Here is a 17,106-nt window from a genome sequence, read left to right on the forward strand (position 1 = left end):
GCTTAAAGAGATGTAACCTGACTGCAGAATGGTACCATCCTTTCACAGCTAAATGACTATAAAAGGATCTGGCTAAACACTGATATAGATGAAACTACCATGTTGCCTTCATGCTATCACCATGGCAACAGTTATAAGAGCTCTCTCCTAAGTATTTAAAATCTGACAGCTTTACGATAACACTATCTGAATGATGGTAGGGCCATAGTTGACTTTAGGAGTTAACTGATCTGTAACTCAAAATTGCTGCATATTAACCATTCCCCTCAGGCTACTGTGGAAGTTAAGTCTTATCAACTTAGCAACTATGCAACCTTTAAAATAGAAACCCGTTAAACTCAGAAAAGGAAAAGGCTCACAGCTTATAGCTTCAGTTGGCTCCTAAAGCCTTTCAATTAAAGGCACCACAAAATAAGGGAAATTCAGGATCAACACTTTCCCAGATCTTTCAAAGAGCTTCTTTGGTAACAAGAAACGTCTTGGCTAGAGCGATGAATGGAAAAAGTGTTCATGCGTTGATCCTCAAAATGTAAACTGTAAAAACGTACAGGAACTCCTACACCAGATAGGCAAATGCAATGTTTCTTAAAGGAAAAGGCACAGAAACGAACATCCAGGCATGAATGAAATGAGCATGGTAGCACCAATCATGCTGGATAATTAGAAAAAAGCCTACCCTTACCCCATTTTCTAGGAATGTAAGTTTAACTGGCCGCAGATCAATTAACAAAGGCCAATTTTAATGGGATTTCAGTAATTGCCAGCAATATTTTGTTGACACATAGCTCTCCTTCTCCTTTACATCTGCAGATTGGATGTGCTGGATCATTGTCTAGCCTTGCCAATGGACTGGATGAGAGCCAACAAACTGTAGCTAAATCCAGATAAGAATGAAGCACTGTTAGTGGGTGGTTCCCTAAATCAGGGGGATAGGAGGTGGCTTGTTCTTTTGCTGTCTCTTGAGGCTCAGGTGGCCTCAGTGGTGTGGAATGCCTTCCATCAGCTTTGGTTGGTAGCCCAGCTCTGCCTGTATCTGGACAGGGATAGCCTAATATCTGTTGTTTATGCTCCGATAACCTCTAGGTTAGATTACTGCAACACATTGTGAATAGGGCTGTCTCTGAAGATAGTTTGGAAACTTCAGCTGATGCACAATTTGGCAGCCAAGTCGCTCACTGGGACAAGACTGTTTGAAAATTTTACACCATGGATGTCCAACCGGTAGGTCCCCGGTTGATCCTGGTAGATCCTTATCGTGTACAGAAAGTTATGGGGGGAAAGCAATCCATCCACCCCATGCATACTGGGAGTAGATCACAGTCTCTTGGGAGTTGGACTTGCCTGTTTTACACCAATCCTGGCCCAACTGCACTGGCTGCCAATTAGTTTTGGGGCCCAATTTGAAGTGCTGGTTTTGAGCTATAAAGCCTTTAACGGCTCAGGACCACAATACCTATTACTATTGTGAATTTTATATTACTATGTATTATTGCTTTTGTTATATGCTTTCTTTCTGGACACCACTTTGAACTCTTTAAAAATATACAGCAGTATAGAATTTTCAGCATACTTATTAAAATAATCCACCATTATCTCAGTAGGAATCTGTCAATATGCATCTTCAAAACCCTACAGCTCAATCCAAAACCTCTGCATTTCTTGCAGTTCAAAAGGCAAAGTAGTAACAGTGTAGTTATTATAACTACTTTTTTTAAGAATCCAGGCACTTCAGTAAATGGTGAACCACCTTTCACAATCTGCTTTCAAATATGCATAGAGGTCTAGCATTATTTTCAGTCATGATTTAATTGTGGGGGCTGTTGTTACAAACAAAACTGGTGTCTCTGAATTCCATTAAAGTCAGGAATCACAATCAAGGTAAGAGAAAGCTTAAATATAACTAGCGGCTTATAAATTGGCTTACAGGAAGTGTTTTCTTATTAGGTAGGAACAATACACATGAAACCATCACATTTTCCATTCTTATTTGTTCCTTAAAACCTGTTCTGTCATTCATACTGAAATGACTGCAGTGGTTTATTTTCTGAATCCATTGCTGCAGCAGAAATGGGGGAGGGGGAAGAATGCATAAATCTGAAATCAAAACACTTTTTACGAACCTTGGCCATTACAGACACAATACATGAATTCACAGTTCCCCAGCAAGAATGCAAAGCAGCTTTAGTATACAGGCTGCACACTACCTAGACAGAACCATAATGGATAAATGTTACCTAAATTTCAACATCTGGAGGAGAAAGGAGGTTTGCTTATAGTGTTACATGCTTTCCACTAAAATGGTTCAGCTTCTTTATTGTGCTTCTGTTCCCTGCCTAGAATTTTAATCAAAGTCATGTACATACCCCATTTCCAATATGAAATCTCTATCAGAGCCATGTTCACATCAAAAGAGCCATGGAACACACTGAAAAGACAGCTTAAAAATTGCTCTGATTCTGTAACTCAGGGTAATATGGTCACATAGTAATAACCTGTCTAACAAGAGACTAGTTAGTTAAGCCAAGTACTAATATAAGAATTAAAGACCCCGGGTGTATATTTTTATTATTTTAATAATGTTTCAATGTTTCACTGTAATTGTATTTAACCTTTTAGAATGTATTAAGCTTGATTTTTGTGGGTTCCCCTCCTACGCTACATTCCATCTCTTTATCTATCCCTGAAAGTGGTACAAATGGCAGAATGTTTTAGCACCAGAGTGTAAATCAGTTATCCTTGAAGCTATGAGACCCAAGAAGAGGATTTTATGATGTTCTTCCCTCACTGGAGGCTAGGTTGCCAGGGTAATGCCGGACATCCAAGGCCTAAAATGGTCAAATGGTCTGGGCACGAAGGGGCCACTCCAAGGTGATGCAGGGGTCAAGATACCAGTGTGGATCCATGTGTGCTTTGCTTCTCATGACCTGTAACCTTTCCTGACATATGTGAAGATGTTTTATGACTCTTTGTTTGCTGTGTTTGAACTACTATATAAGCTTTTGGTCTGAAGTGCCTCGGGGCAGACCTTCTCAACTGGCACGTTGAGTTGAGTGAGCTCTGTCCTACTGCAATAGCTATAATAAATGCCGGGTCCCTAAATCTGGACTTGGAAATAGTCTCCTTGGTTCTGTGGTTTATTCAAAAGGTGGTTGTTCCTCACCTGGGTAAGGAACAAGGTAGTGGTAGTACTACAAGGCTCAGAGCTCCACAAAATGGGATAACTTGAAGAAAGCACACCAAGTGGCACAAACTAGTAAATTCTGCCGTTCCTCCCAAAGGAATCTAGCAAACAAAGCAGCAACGCACTTCAATAAAAACAAAAATTGATTTGAACTGTTCACAATATTAAGTACATCTAGCTGAATACCATCCAATAAGAATATCTTAAAATGGTTAAAACATTTAAAATGGCTTGGTGTTATATCTGGAACCTTTATATTTGTGCCACAGCACACTGTTGCTGTTTTCACCCCAGATATTTCTGAAAAGCAACTGGCTATTGACCACAACAATCTGCCCACAGTAACTTCGATCAGCCTACCTGCAAAATGTTTTTTTGCAATTTAGTAGTACTGTGCTGCATGGCCCAATGGCATCAAAACAAAGAACAGTAACTAGACACCTTAAATATTATTTTGCATTTTGAAACTCTGTAAAAGAGACCTTAAATTATGCATTGGAGTGAACTCTTCAGCATTTAGACTGAATAATAAATAACAGCAAGTGCTGAGCATACAGGTTGGTGGCTTGAATAACTATTTCAAAACGGTAAGGTGGAAGCAATTTTAACAGGGTGCTTGCTTTTTCATTATCTCCTTACCTCCTCAAGGAAAAAAGAGAAAAGACTGATTACGCAAGTTACACATGAAACTTGTATCCTGGTTTCAGCTACAGTCCTACACCTTTTCCAGACCATCACTTCAACTCAAAAGTAGGGCTGTTTTTTTTCTGTTTTTAGCTATGCAAAAGTGGAAGCCACAATAACATGTCGCGGTGCACAGGGCTCATGTTCAATGTTCCAGCCTGCTAACTATCCCAGATTTAAACAGGCTATTTCCCTTGCCTTCTCCCTTCAGTTTTCCATTATTTTCCCACCTGATACTCAGCATTCCTGGTTACTAAGCACCTTTGGTTCTCTTCACACTATTTTTACTGCTTTCCACCCCTTGACTTATTTTTAAAAATTCACCTTTGGAAAATCCTGGGTTTCCCTAAATATGATAGTACTTCCCTCTTGTTTCTTGGCCCCTTTTGTCTATAATTCAGTCAGCCCTGAGTTCACTATTAGAGGGAATGGTTTATCTACGACAGTTTTATGCAGCTTAACAAAGAAGCAGGATATTTGCAGAGGACAAAAGATGCTGTAAAACTACAACAATGTCATCTCTGGAATTTACAAAATTATGTCCATAAAAGGGGGTGAAAAGGGGGGAGTGGACCTATGTAACACACTCATGAAGAGATGAAAGGATTGTTATGTCCAAAATCTGTCAGTTGTGCTTTGTTGTAGAGATAAATTGTCAGAAGGCTTTATTTAATGTCTTGCCTTCTTCAAAATAATTTATGGCAGCATATGTACCACTGATGTTAATAAAGCAGCTTAACTCTCTCTTTTTTAATTTAACATAAAATACATGCTAATTTTTCCCTGGGTTTATCAAAGCATGCTTTGCAAGTCCCCCCAGCTAGAATTTGTATGCTGCTGATAGGCTGCCCAGATATATCAGCCTCAAACTCAACAAAGCCTATGGTCAATAAGGATTAATTGGTCCATATTTCCAATGACCTTGCTGTTGCATTACCACGTGGAGGGTGTCTGTGGCTGAAACACATTAATGCTCACCTTGTACTGAGTATCACCTCAGGATAGTTCTATCCTCCTTCTTGCAAAAGAACTTGGAAAAGATTGGAGAGTGTTCTGTAATCATATTTACCTTCCCCCAGTTTACTCATACAATCCATTGAGAGGAGATCTGAGTTAGCGGGCATCTGGATCAATTCTCTCACAAGATCTTAAGAAGAGCCCTGCTGGGTCAGACCAAAGGTCCAGGAAACTCCCTGTTTGTGCCGGGGTTGTGTTCTGGGTCAATGTGTGCGTCAGAAGTCACAAATAAGCCCGTTACGCCCCCTTCCGGGGCTGAAAATGATGTCTGCATCGGTGGTCGCACATCAATTGAATGCACACAAAATGGTCACCACCTGTAGTCAAATGCTCTCACATGCGCCAACCAGAAGATGCCCAAAGGAAATCCACAAACAGAGCCTGAGTGCAGCACTTTTGCCATCTGTGATTCCTGGCAACAGGTATTTCCAAATCATTGTTCTGCCCAGACACTGAGGTCCAGAGCTGAGGGCCTTCTGGCAGTTCCCTCGCTGCGAGAAGCCAAGTTACAGGGAACCAGGCAGAGGGCTTTCTTGGTAGTGGCACCCACCCTGTGGAATGCCCTTCCACCAGATGTCAAAGAGAAAAACAACTGCCAGACTTTTAGAAGACATCTGAAGGCAGCCCTGTTTAGGGAGGCTTTTAATGTTTAACAGACTATTGTATTTTAATATTTTGTTGGAAGCCGCCCAGAGTGGCTGGGGAAACCCAGCCAGACGGGTGGGGTATAAATAATAAATTATTATTATGATATTATTATTATTATTATATTTGCCTCCAACAGTGGGGGTAGAAAAAAGCCTTACCCTCCATTAAATTGTCTAGTCCTCTTTTAAAGCCACTCTTGTGCGAGTGAATTGCATAGTTTAAATATGTGCTGTGTGAAGAAGCACTAAGTGCTATGTTTTGTCTGTCCTGATTATTCCAGCATTAAACTTCACTTTCTCCACAGCATGTTCATGATATTCCATTATGTTTCCACTTCCTCACCTTTTTGTCTAAACTGAAAAGCACCAAATTTTGCAAAATTCCATCACAGGGGAGTTGCTCCATCCCTTTGATCATTGATCATTCTGGTTGCTTTTTTCTTAGCCTTTTACAGTTCTACAATATCATTTTTTTGACATGAGGCGACCAGAACTGTACATTGTACTCCAAGTCTGGCCACATTATCATATTTTTTTTTGTAATGGTATTATAATATTGGTAATTTTATTTTCAGTCCCTTTTCCTACTGATCACCAAAAGCATTTGCTTCCTGTTCGCCCCCAGCTGCTGCATACTGGGTCAACTTCTTCATTGAGCCATGCATTTCATCAAGCTGTTTGCACCCTAAAATCTAAATAATTTAAGGGAAGTGCATGCTATGGAGTTGTCACATCTTAAAATATTTACAATAAATGATGAAAAAATAATTTCCAAGTTAACATTTAAATTTGCTGTAATAAATTTAAAATCCACTGAATGTTTTGTTGAATTGTTTTCAGTTCATCTATTTTTGGTTACTGGATAAACTGTTACAATATTTATACAGCATGTAAATCAGCTTACTAACTAAAATTTGAAAATTATCTGAATCTTTTTTTTAAAAAAACCCAATTCCTTTTCATTAAGGATTGTAAAGGTCAAGCAGTTAAGGTCAAGAAGCTCTTATTAAGCTACAGCTAGATGTCACTGGATGCCCCATCTTAGAATTTCTGTCTTCAAGGCAACCCAATATAGTCACATGTCCCTCAGAGAGAGAGAAACACGCTGTTTGGAACACAAAATAGAAAGAATTTCAAATACATCAAAGTGATTCTCTCATGTGCCAGAATGAGTCTTGGGAGACCCAGTTTCATGGCCCCAGAATTAGCCACACATTTAATACATGGTCCCTGGACTCGCTTATTTCTCTTACTTACTTACTTACATTCCTTACCTATAAGAAAGCAAATATGTGGCCCAACCCAGGACACTTTTTGTAAGGATTAACTAGAAATAGAAATCAGTGTCAAAAAGAAACCTTTTGTTCCCATGCAGCATGGAGAAAACCCATCTTCAAATTGTCCTCCATGTTCTGTGAAACATCACAGTTTTCTCAACTTTTTTTTTTTAAAAAAACCACTCTAAAGCAAATATTTGAATCAATAGAAGTTAAAGCTACAAAAAGATGAGATACGAGGAATAAGACATCACTTTAGACAGCATTACAGAATAAAGATTGTACAAGATTACCTAGCATTTTGAAATGTACTGTGTTCTGCTACACAACCACAAATGACATTCTTCAGGAAATAAAGAAATAGAGGAAACTAAGATGACTCCTTACCAAACATAGAAGGAGAAATGCAACTTCCACAAATAATGCAAGTTGCCATTCAGCAACAAAAAAGAATTTAAAATGCCCATTCATTCTGTATCGACTAAGGATGCCAATTAAGAACTATTCCAGCAACAAACAAGAAAATCCTCACTGACATTACTTCAGAAAAGCCCTTCACCATCTGTTCTGTCGAAGTTCTAAGGAGTTCTCCATGAGCTCACCACTGATAATAAGGCAGCAGATGAAATTCAGACACTTACTTTTATGAAAGAGTTAGAAAATTCTTCATTATAATGAATTTGAAGCTCAAGTTAATGATAACCCATCTTGCCTTCATCTTCCAACTGCCCAAACTAAGAGCATTCCAATTTTCACATAAACTTATAAAAAATTAAATCAGGAGTGGAACAACACAGCAAACTAAGGGAAGGAGGTACAAAGGAAAGTAAATTTATTTTGCTGCTTTAAAGAGAGGAACACCAGAATACTGCAGCTATTGCTACCAATGGTAAATTGATATGCATTCCTTCACTGGTTCAGCTGTGTGCCAAACTGCTCTCCAGGGGTGAACACAAAGCACCACAACCTTTTCTCCTAGTTGAGACAATTTGCTCCATTTAGGTTTGTGGTAGGAAAGCTAAAGTGGTCTCAACCTGTGGCCTTCCTTCATCCCTTTCCTGCACAAGGATAACGTGTTCACACTGGGACACCCCTCTCCTTTAACAGAATCTGCGAGTTACAGCACAATTAGCAGTATCCTTATATGTGATGCTTTTATGGCATTAAAGATTTAGGGAAGGGTAGCACTTAGGGAACACGAATTCAGTTTGTTGTGTGTCTCAGATCACCACATTTGACTTTGGCTACAAACACACCATATAAAATAGTTTGTAAATACGCCTTTGCTTAAAAAGAAAGAAAGAAAAGAATTCCCTTGTGGCCAAACAGACAGAGAAGCTTTATAAAGTGTTTCTTTTTCTACTATGTTTGACAAACAGAAGTATAACAGAGCCTTGCATGGATAGTTGGATTAGTAAATATATTGGAAGACCAGCAAGTTCCAGAGACTTATTTGCAGGGAGGCTAAGAAAACTGGAACTATCCGGATGACATATATAGCATGCAACAATGGTTAAGAAATGGAGTTCCATCACCTTTGCAGCAACCCATGGGCTCAATGATTATATGAATGCATCAAAACAATCTACATCCCTAGAATGTTGCTGTTTCTTACTTGCAGAAGGGTCCTGAAAGCGCACTGACACCCTCATGAAAAATAGGCAACTTGGAGGGTGGCACAGGGGCAACTGCAGGAAATCTGAGAAAAGCACATCCCATCGTCTAATGTTAGTGGACACCTCTGGTGGATCAAAGGGCAGCAACGGCTGTCATAGTAAGCCTTCTGCTTATTAGTGACACCTATGAATGTTTCTATTGGTATTCCTCGCAATATGCAGATTTGGCCTCTAACCAAATACTTGCTTTCAAGCAAGTCTACAGATTGAACCAGAGACCAACACATTTAAAGACTGAAAAGTGATAGTAAAAACTTAAAGGAACAATTTTATTAGATAGGAGGAAAGTTTAAACAAGTTAGCTCTAATTGGCTTTGAGACGTTTACATTCCAGGCATTATTTTATGTTCAAATTAGGAGAGCAAACGAGAAGTAGGTGCACAGATTTTTAAGACAGTTTAGTGCCATCTATTCATCAGATTTATATAGGCATACAGATGGCAAAAGTCTTTAATGAGGCTTCTATACTAGTTCTGTAGCATCTGTCCTACTTGCAGGCATATCAAAACAGCATTTGTTTGCGAGCGCTCAATCCACTTGCATAAAAGCAGACAATTTAAGACAAGCACAGGATGAAACTCCATTTTAAAGATGCTCCACATTCAGCTGTTTTGAGAAACTATCTGCATGAAAATATACTATCGAGACGCTTGGAAGGGGTGCTCTTCCTCCTCTTTTATACTCCTCTTTTATTAAACTTTGACCTTTGAAGTAGGACAGAGTATATATCAAAATCATACTGTTATAGCTTCTGTTGGGGGGGTGTCCTGAAATATCTACAGTCTTCACCTGCATCCAAGGAGGCGGCATTCAACATACACACACATGTGATACAACCTAGAAATAAGCTTTTTTCCCCTGCCATGCAACATAGTCTCCTCTCAGGGAAGGAAGCTAATAGAGATGCTTATATGATCCCTTCTGAACATTTCTACACACAACAAATAGATAAAATTTCAAACTTACTGTTACAGATTTCAAAGTCATTCCGTGGTAGGTGCCCATGGTGTCAATCTTGAAACCTTCCGTCTCTATGAAATAAGAACACTCTTGTAAGTCATTTCATATGCCAACTTTAGAGTAGTCAGGTGGCAAAACAAAAGACGTAGGTTAAGTTTCATCAGTTATGAACCACTCCTAATGGAAAAAACTGGTTATATAAACAAAATTCAGGAGATAGTAACGTTTTATGTGTAGTAGAATGGCCTTTCAAATGGTACAGTATCTCAGATTTCTTCACATTAAAGAACGCTGAACCACTTGGAATAACCAAAGTAACACTGGGTCCTTCTACTAATTTATTTGTATTTCTATTCCAAATTCGAAGACAGGAGTGCCTGGCATGATCTGGTCCATGGGGTCACGAAGAGTTGGACACAACTAAACAACAAATTCCAGATTAAATCAGGCCCCTGTATTTTGCTCAGTACTTAGGATGCTGTGGAAAGACCCCATAGATCTAAGGCTTAGACTCTAAGAGTTGCATTTAACTTTCCAATGCTATATGTAGATTTCAACTGAGCAGGGACTATAAGGTTAAGATAAGTTACCCTCAAACGCAGAAATAATGGATTGATTTGTTTTTTACTGGTCTTTTCATTCCATTATCATTTCCCCTATCATTGTTCTACACAATGTCTTTCTAACCATGCAAGTTAGAAATATATATATACCCTTTGAATTCTAGCCAGCTCAGGAGCAACATGCAGCCTACAGCCATATGTAAAGAGATACTACGGATAGTAACTACAGCAGCTCAGGATGCCCTTTATCTAGACTGAGGCATTACTCTTTGCAGCTGTATGGATGCTAGTGCATTTAACTTTGTTACTCTTCCTTAAATCCATGCATCAGTAACTGTTCAAAGTAATCCCTAGCCATGCATTTATTGGATGAACATGTCTGCTTATGTAAACCCAAATTAAGAGGACAGAAAATTTCTCCCACATATCCAACAAGATACACCATACTGATGCCCACTGCTATTTTTACAGCTCAGTGAACATGGAAGAAAATTCAACTTAAGGTTTTGTCTGTGTTTCTTGAAGGCACAGGTTTTAGATGGCTACCAGCTGTGACAAATAAAGGACATTTTGACCTTAACAGACTTTAACAGCATAATGCTAAAATAAACTAGCGCTTTAGTACAAGCATTCTGTGGTTGCAGGATGCAAATGAAGGATCTGTTTATCTTAATGTCTACACATCATGATTTGCAGGGAACTGGAGTTATGTCTAAACCTGACTGGAGAGGAGAGGACATCAGCATAGCTTACTGACCTCTCCATTATGCAAGGTAAATAAACATGAAAGTTGCCTCATGAGCATAATTTATAAAAGGTTGCAGAATTGTTTGCTTTTCTTAGTAAAGAAACTGTTTTGCTTTTTAATCTCAATACAGTGGTACCTCGGGTTAAGTACTTAATTCGTTCCGGAGGTCCGTTCTTAACCTGAAACTGTTCTTAACCTGAAGCACCACTTTAGCTAATGGGGCCTCCCGCTGCTGAGCACGATTTCTGTTCTCAACCTGAAGCAAAGTTCTTAGCCTGAAGCACTATTTCTGGGTTAGCGGAAGTCTGTAACCTGAAGCGTATGTAACCTGAAGTACCACTGCAAAAGAAAGTGCTAACAAAAAAAATCAGAATGGAGCATAATATGTGTCATTTACATATTGAAAGCATTACTGGGAATTATGGTTTCAACATCTAAATATAGGTAAAGAACTAAAACAGTGACTTGTCAAAGAAAGTTGATATAGGAGTGTAATTTATCTGAGAGAATACACTTAGTGAAGGTGCAATAGGAAGCCTTGCATGCAGAAGATCTCTGATTCAATCCTTGATATCTTTGCAAAGCATTTCAACTAGCAGGCCTGAAAAAGACCTCTCTGCCAGAGACCACAGAGCTTATGCCAAATTAGTAAGCGCAAGATGAACTGCTGGATTTACACAGTACAAAATAGATTCAAGTGCTCCTGTTTTCTGCTGGGTATATATTCTACCACTACCAGTAATTGCCTCCTAAAACCCCTTTATGCACAAATGCTGCTAATATACAGCTTCATTCAGTACACTGTAAGGTAGACAAAATCAGTCAGCCTTATAAACAAGCATGCATGAAGGCATACACACAACAAATACAGACTTGCCTTAAAATAAAGATTAGACGTTACCATGAATAAAACTGTAACTGCGGCCACATTAGCAAGCATTAAAATGTAAATGGAAAAATCAATAGTGATACATAAGGGCAGGAACTGCTTATCAGTTATAAATCAGGAATAGGTCTGCACCTACTGGAGGAATTCTCTGGCGTTATTCATACAATTAACCTCAATAGCTGGGATACAATTTTCTGCTATACTGAAACAGATGCCCCCAATAATTGTTGTCTAGATGCCATTTGAGATAATCCACTAGACCATTGTGCCTGGAAGATTCAGACTACTCATCTTCCTTACAACTGAGGCAATCTTTGTACTCAGCTAACCATGGAAGGATTAGACCTATATTAAGGAAAAGAAAACTCACCACAAGTTAAGTTCTTCCTGGAAACTGGAGTTTATCAATAAATAAATACTCAAAGGCCTCTGTGGACCTAGGCATGCATAATGGAACTGAACATAGCTAAGGTGTTGCTTGCCTTTCCCACAGCTTTCCTCTTCGGAATCAAAAAGTTACCCTACACTGTGCAGAAAAGGGAAATTACTTGCTACAGTAAAGGGAAATTCAGCACTAAAGTTCTATGAACAAGGAACCAGTCCATTAATTTTCAATCTTCTTCTGGGGCCCTGATGTACCACCTATGAAAAGAAGGTAGGTTGGTGAGAACATGGAACATGCCTTTTTAGTGGCAGTAGCCTATTTATGGAACCCACTGCCTGGGGAACACTAGATTAGCCCCTTCATTACTCAGTTTTCAGCAGGTGGTAAAGTAATTTCTGCTCAGCATTTGATAGCTTACAACATTTGGGAGGGTATAACTGGTTGTTACTCTTTTGAGTTCCAGTAGTAGATAGGTAGCCGTGTTGGTCTGCCATAGTCAAAATAAAAAAATTCCTTCCAGTAGCACCTTAAAGACCAACTAAGTTAGTTCTTGGTATGAGCTTTCATGTGCATGCACACTTCTTCAGATACACTGAAACAGAAGTTGCCAGATCCTTCTATATAGTGAGAAGGTGGGGAGGGACACCCCTCCCCACCTTCTCACTATATAGAAGGATCTGGCAACTTCTGTTTCAGTGTATCTGAAGAAGTGTGCATGCACACGAAAGCTCATACCAAGAACTAACTTAGTTGGTCTTTAAGGTGCTACTGGAAGGAATTTTTTTATTTTGACTCTTTTGAGTTATTATTGCTGTGCTGTTAATTTTATTTCACTTGTTCTTTTAACATTTGTCTTAATGCATCTTTATATACTAATGGCCAAGAGACAGTCTACACACATTTTAATTTTAAAAAACCTCAACATAGTTAAGGCTAATCAGGCTTTGAATATGTCTAGTAAGCCCTAACCTGGTCAGCCTAACCACATTTTAAGTCAATAATGAGGTACCCCTTAATCGCAGCAAAAGTTCCATATTTGGAATAATGTGCTTCAGGAAAGGGGGAAGAGTTGCACACACAAAGAGAGAGAGAGAGAGAGTCTATGATAAGGTTACCAGATTTTTTTCAATGAATCCGGGGACACTTTTCAACTTCCTACTAAATAGATGGATTTTGTCAGGGGATTGATTTGTAGAAACAGGGATGTGTGGCAACCTTAAGTCTATGACCCATTCCTAAGCTTTCAACCATAGCACTGGCTCCATTAAGTACTGAATGTAATTCCTCCTCTGCTGCTTTCCAATATTTAATCCAAGGCTTTAAGAATGCAAACAAACTGGGAAAAGGGCAACTGGTATGCATTTGTCTCCAACTACTAAGATGATCCCAACACAGCTGTGGTAGACCCACCCCAAGTGCATAATTCTTTTCCACCATCTTCACAACACAGCAATAGCTATCAAATGAGCAATGTTGTAGAACACAGGTCATGAAGTTTTACAGGTTCTAAAATGTATGTTCTCTCTAGCTGAACTATCCACATAGCCTTTGGCAGCTGACTAAAAGCCATAATCATCAGAAATCATTCTGCAGACTTTCCATTGCTTTAATTTTAGTTTTATTTCCCCTTGTACTTTTTTTTTAACCATGCTTTACTATTAGCAAAATTAAACCATGGCCAAATGTACAGAAAGACTGCAACTGGGCATACGCAGTCATCAAAAGCGGTCATGGTTTGTTGTGATGAGAATTTGTTGCAGTGAGCCTTGGGCTTGTGGGCTGCACCTCCCCTTCACGCGAGAGTAGGAAATTTAGAACTTTTGGTCATGGCTTGTAACAAATCAGCTTTGTGCAAATACAGGGAAATGGTTTGTAGAAAGCTCAGTTAGTTAAAAAACACTATGGGTGGAATGTAAGATTGCATAGCTTATCAGTTCACCAGATGCAGCCAAGTCCCCTCCCCTCCCTTTGCATGCTGTTCTGGGCATTCTCCCAAACCCATCAGAGCCAATTTCAGGGGCACAAGAGGAGGAGGAGAAGGAGGAAAAACTCATTGCACAAGTGGAAGGCTATGTGCAATGCTTCCATTGATGTTGTTCATTAGGTGAACCCTGCCCCAAATACCTAAATCACAAAAAACTGTCTTGTAGCAACATTAGAATAGGGTCAGAGTTCCTTTCTCTTTGCAACACCCAAGCAGATAGAAAGGAACAAAGCTATTGCTAAGCATGTAAGAAAATCATAGCATTGAAGCAAGTTGGATATTAAGGACCAAACCATGGTTTGGCCACGTTCTCCATCCTTGGCCTTTTCATCTATATTAAAGTGCCCGTTAAGAAATACCATTGGTATAAAGATGCTATTGCTCTAGTAAAGCAAGACAGATGATCAGCAAGAGACTGTTTAGAATACTCATGTTATTTAACTGTCTTTTTTTAAAAAAATAAAATCCCACACAATTCAACACATATTAGATCAATTGTGCAGCCGAACACTATCCTAAGTACATGTACATCAAGTACGGTATTTAAAAACAGAAGGAAGAAGGCTGGTGCTTTGCAGAAGGAAGTAAGGGAGATATATTGAATGTTTCTCAAATAGTTCATTTAGATAGAATGGTAAGTAACTATCTTACAAATACAGCTCCCAGATGGGGTAAATGGCCCGGGGGGGGGGGGAGGAGCTGAATGAAAAGATAGAACTGTCTCTCATGTCCCCTCTATAATGCAGTTTAAGTAGCAGAATAAAAGCCAGCAAATTGCAGGTACTCATTTCCTCTACCACAAAATCATTTGCGGCTATAGATGCCATATGCTTATTTGGACATTTTTTAATGTCCAAATAAGCATATGTGTTTAACAAGAAGTCAGTGGGCTGGTGAGTGGCCCATCAAATAATGACCACAGATTCTCAAAATATATTTACCTTCCCCTCTCTATTCCCTCCCCTTGATATTAAGCTAAACCTACCACAGAATGCTTTAACCTGGAATTGTGGCTTTCTGTAGCTCTGCTGCCACTGCTTTGTCCTATCAATACAGGTTGAGGCAAGTATGCAGTGCTCTGGAACAAGCAGGCATGCCACAATGATATATATCCCTCAACCTGCCAGCACAAAATGGCTTGGTATTCCTCTTTGCTAAAACCAGAGCTGCCCCATTTAAGAACAATGGACCAGGTTTGAAGGGTTTGCATGCAAGCCCTTTCAGAGTTAACGGAAATTACACAACAGCACTCTTTCTGCCCCAAGTGAGAACAGTTTTTGGCCTACAAAAGGTATTCTCCATGCCCAGAGATGAGGCAAAGGGAAGAAAGCATTTGTTTTAAATGTGATTCAAAAGAGTTATCTGTTCAATATTGTAATATATTTAAAAAGAGCTTTTATCAATTTCATTAGAGCTCAGTCTATTTGTTTTACAGTAATAAGATTACTGTGTGCATATATAATCAATGTGTTGCATATATCTGCAATTTGCTTTTTCATTTAGCTGTACTTTCCGGGTGCCTCTATGCATACAAATTAAGCAATGAGGCAGGCTAGTTTTGAGCTATGCTCATAAACAAAAATCAGAACCACACATTTCTACCGTCTCAAACCAATTTTTCTAATTTCTCATTTCTGGTATGGAGGAGACAAATCTGTTCTTTATAAGTAAAACTCAACAACGGGGAAGCTTTTGATTCTGCCATTTCTTCACCCATCCTCCATGCCTCTTTTTCTTTCACCTTTCTGTCTTCCTCTATACATCCACGTTAGTGTTTCTGCCACTGGAGTAAGCATGGGAAATTTTCCCAGGCCAATCTTTAATTGCCCTTACAGAAGCTGCAATGTTTGCAATATTCTAATGCTCATGAACACCTACCTTCGTATCATCACCAAGCCAAGCAATGCCAGAGGTTTTGCTGACTGCAACAAAATCTCTTAATGCATTATAATGTTAATTGGTGGCAGGTGCTAAGAGATTATATTGCCACTGTGTATTCCTGAAATGTGGCTAACTACAGCAAAAGTAGTACCTGTTTCATGAGATGTTTCACTGCATCCAAAGTAATTCATATCACAATATCTACCGCATGTATCTACCTCCACTGTGCCCACATGACAAACAAGTTTTTAGATCCAACACACAGAAACCTGTTTTCAAGACTGCAGACAATGCATGCTGTGTTATCCAGATATTTGGGGGGAAAGGTTCATAAAAAGGACATAAAATTCCTATGAAAATGTCATCTTTTCACAGCCCTGCTGCTTGATACTAAACAAGAAGAACATCATGTGAAATTATACAAAAAAGAAAAAGATCCAATCTAGGTTGATTATTCAATAGTAGAATGATCAACAACTCTGTAATACTGAGGAATGTCTATACAAACTATGGGACATTTTCATGATGCGCTTTCAGAAAAAGCTCAATTCGAATGGCAAGGCTGATGGCCTTTGACAATAGTACCTGGATGATACAAGCTAATTTTAATTTACCTTACACCTAGAATGGATTATATGTACTTATGAAAGTCTGTAACTTTTTATTAGTTATTATAGTGGAAACATTATTATGAAAGAAGAAGTGGGTGGGAAGGGAGAGTAGGGGATAGATTTGCTATGTTTAGAAAACTATCTCTTTAAAACAGGCATAGGCAAACTCTGGCCCTCCAGATATTTGGGACTACAATTCCCATCATACCTAGCTAACAGGACCAGCGGTCAGGGATGATGGGAATTGTAGTCCCAAACATCTGGAGGGGTGGAGTTTGCCTATGCCTGCTTTAAAGTGTGTGTGTGTGTGTGTGTGTGTGTGTGTGTGTGTATGTGTGTGTTTTATTAAAAAGAATCTGGCCACCATTACATTAGGATTTTAGCCTTTAAGAATTTGGGCACTTACGATTTCTACAGCTACAGCAGGAACATATTTAACTGGTAGTCCAGGTCATATCAGAGATGCTGGAAAACCCTTTGCAACCTTGGTCCTGCATATAACTAAGCATGCCTCTACAACAACCCGTGCTGTTTAAAATGTACTAGAGAGACCCTGCTCAGTGTCCCTCCTTTCATCTACCAAGATGTTGGGTCCTTTATATG

The 17,106-nt window shown here is 39.1% G+C and overlaps 1 protein-coding gene across 1 annotated transcript in view; it reads right to left on the reverse strand.

Moving 5' to 3' along the window:
- Positions 1–17,106, reverse strand: part of CDC73 (cell division cycle 73) — a 106,162-nt gene that overhangs the window by 50,448 nt on the left and 38,608 nt on the right. The window contains exon 10 of the mRNA XM_083506811.1: positions 9,449–9,513. Coding sequence (XP_083362937.1) covers positions 9,449–9,513 — 65 coding nt within the window. The remainder of the gene's footprint in view (positions 1–9,448; positions 9,514–17,106) is intronic.

The sequence above is a fragment of the Podarcis liolepis genome, assembly GCF_965112155.1.
Source record: "Podarcis liolepis genome assembly, chromosome: 6".
NCBI classification, from domain to species: Eukaryota; Metazoa; Chordata; class Lepidosauria; order Squamata; family Lacertidae; genus Podarcis; species Podarcis liolepis.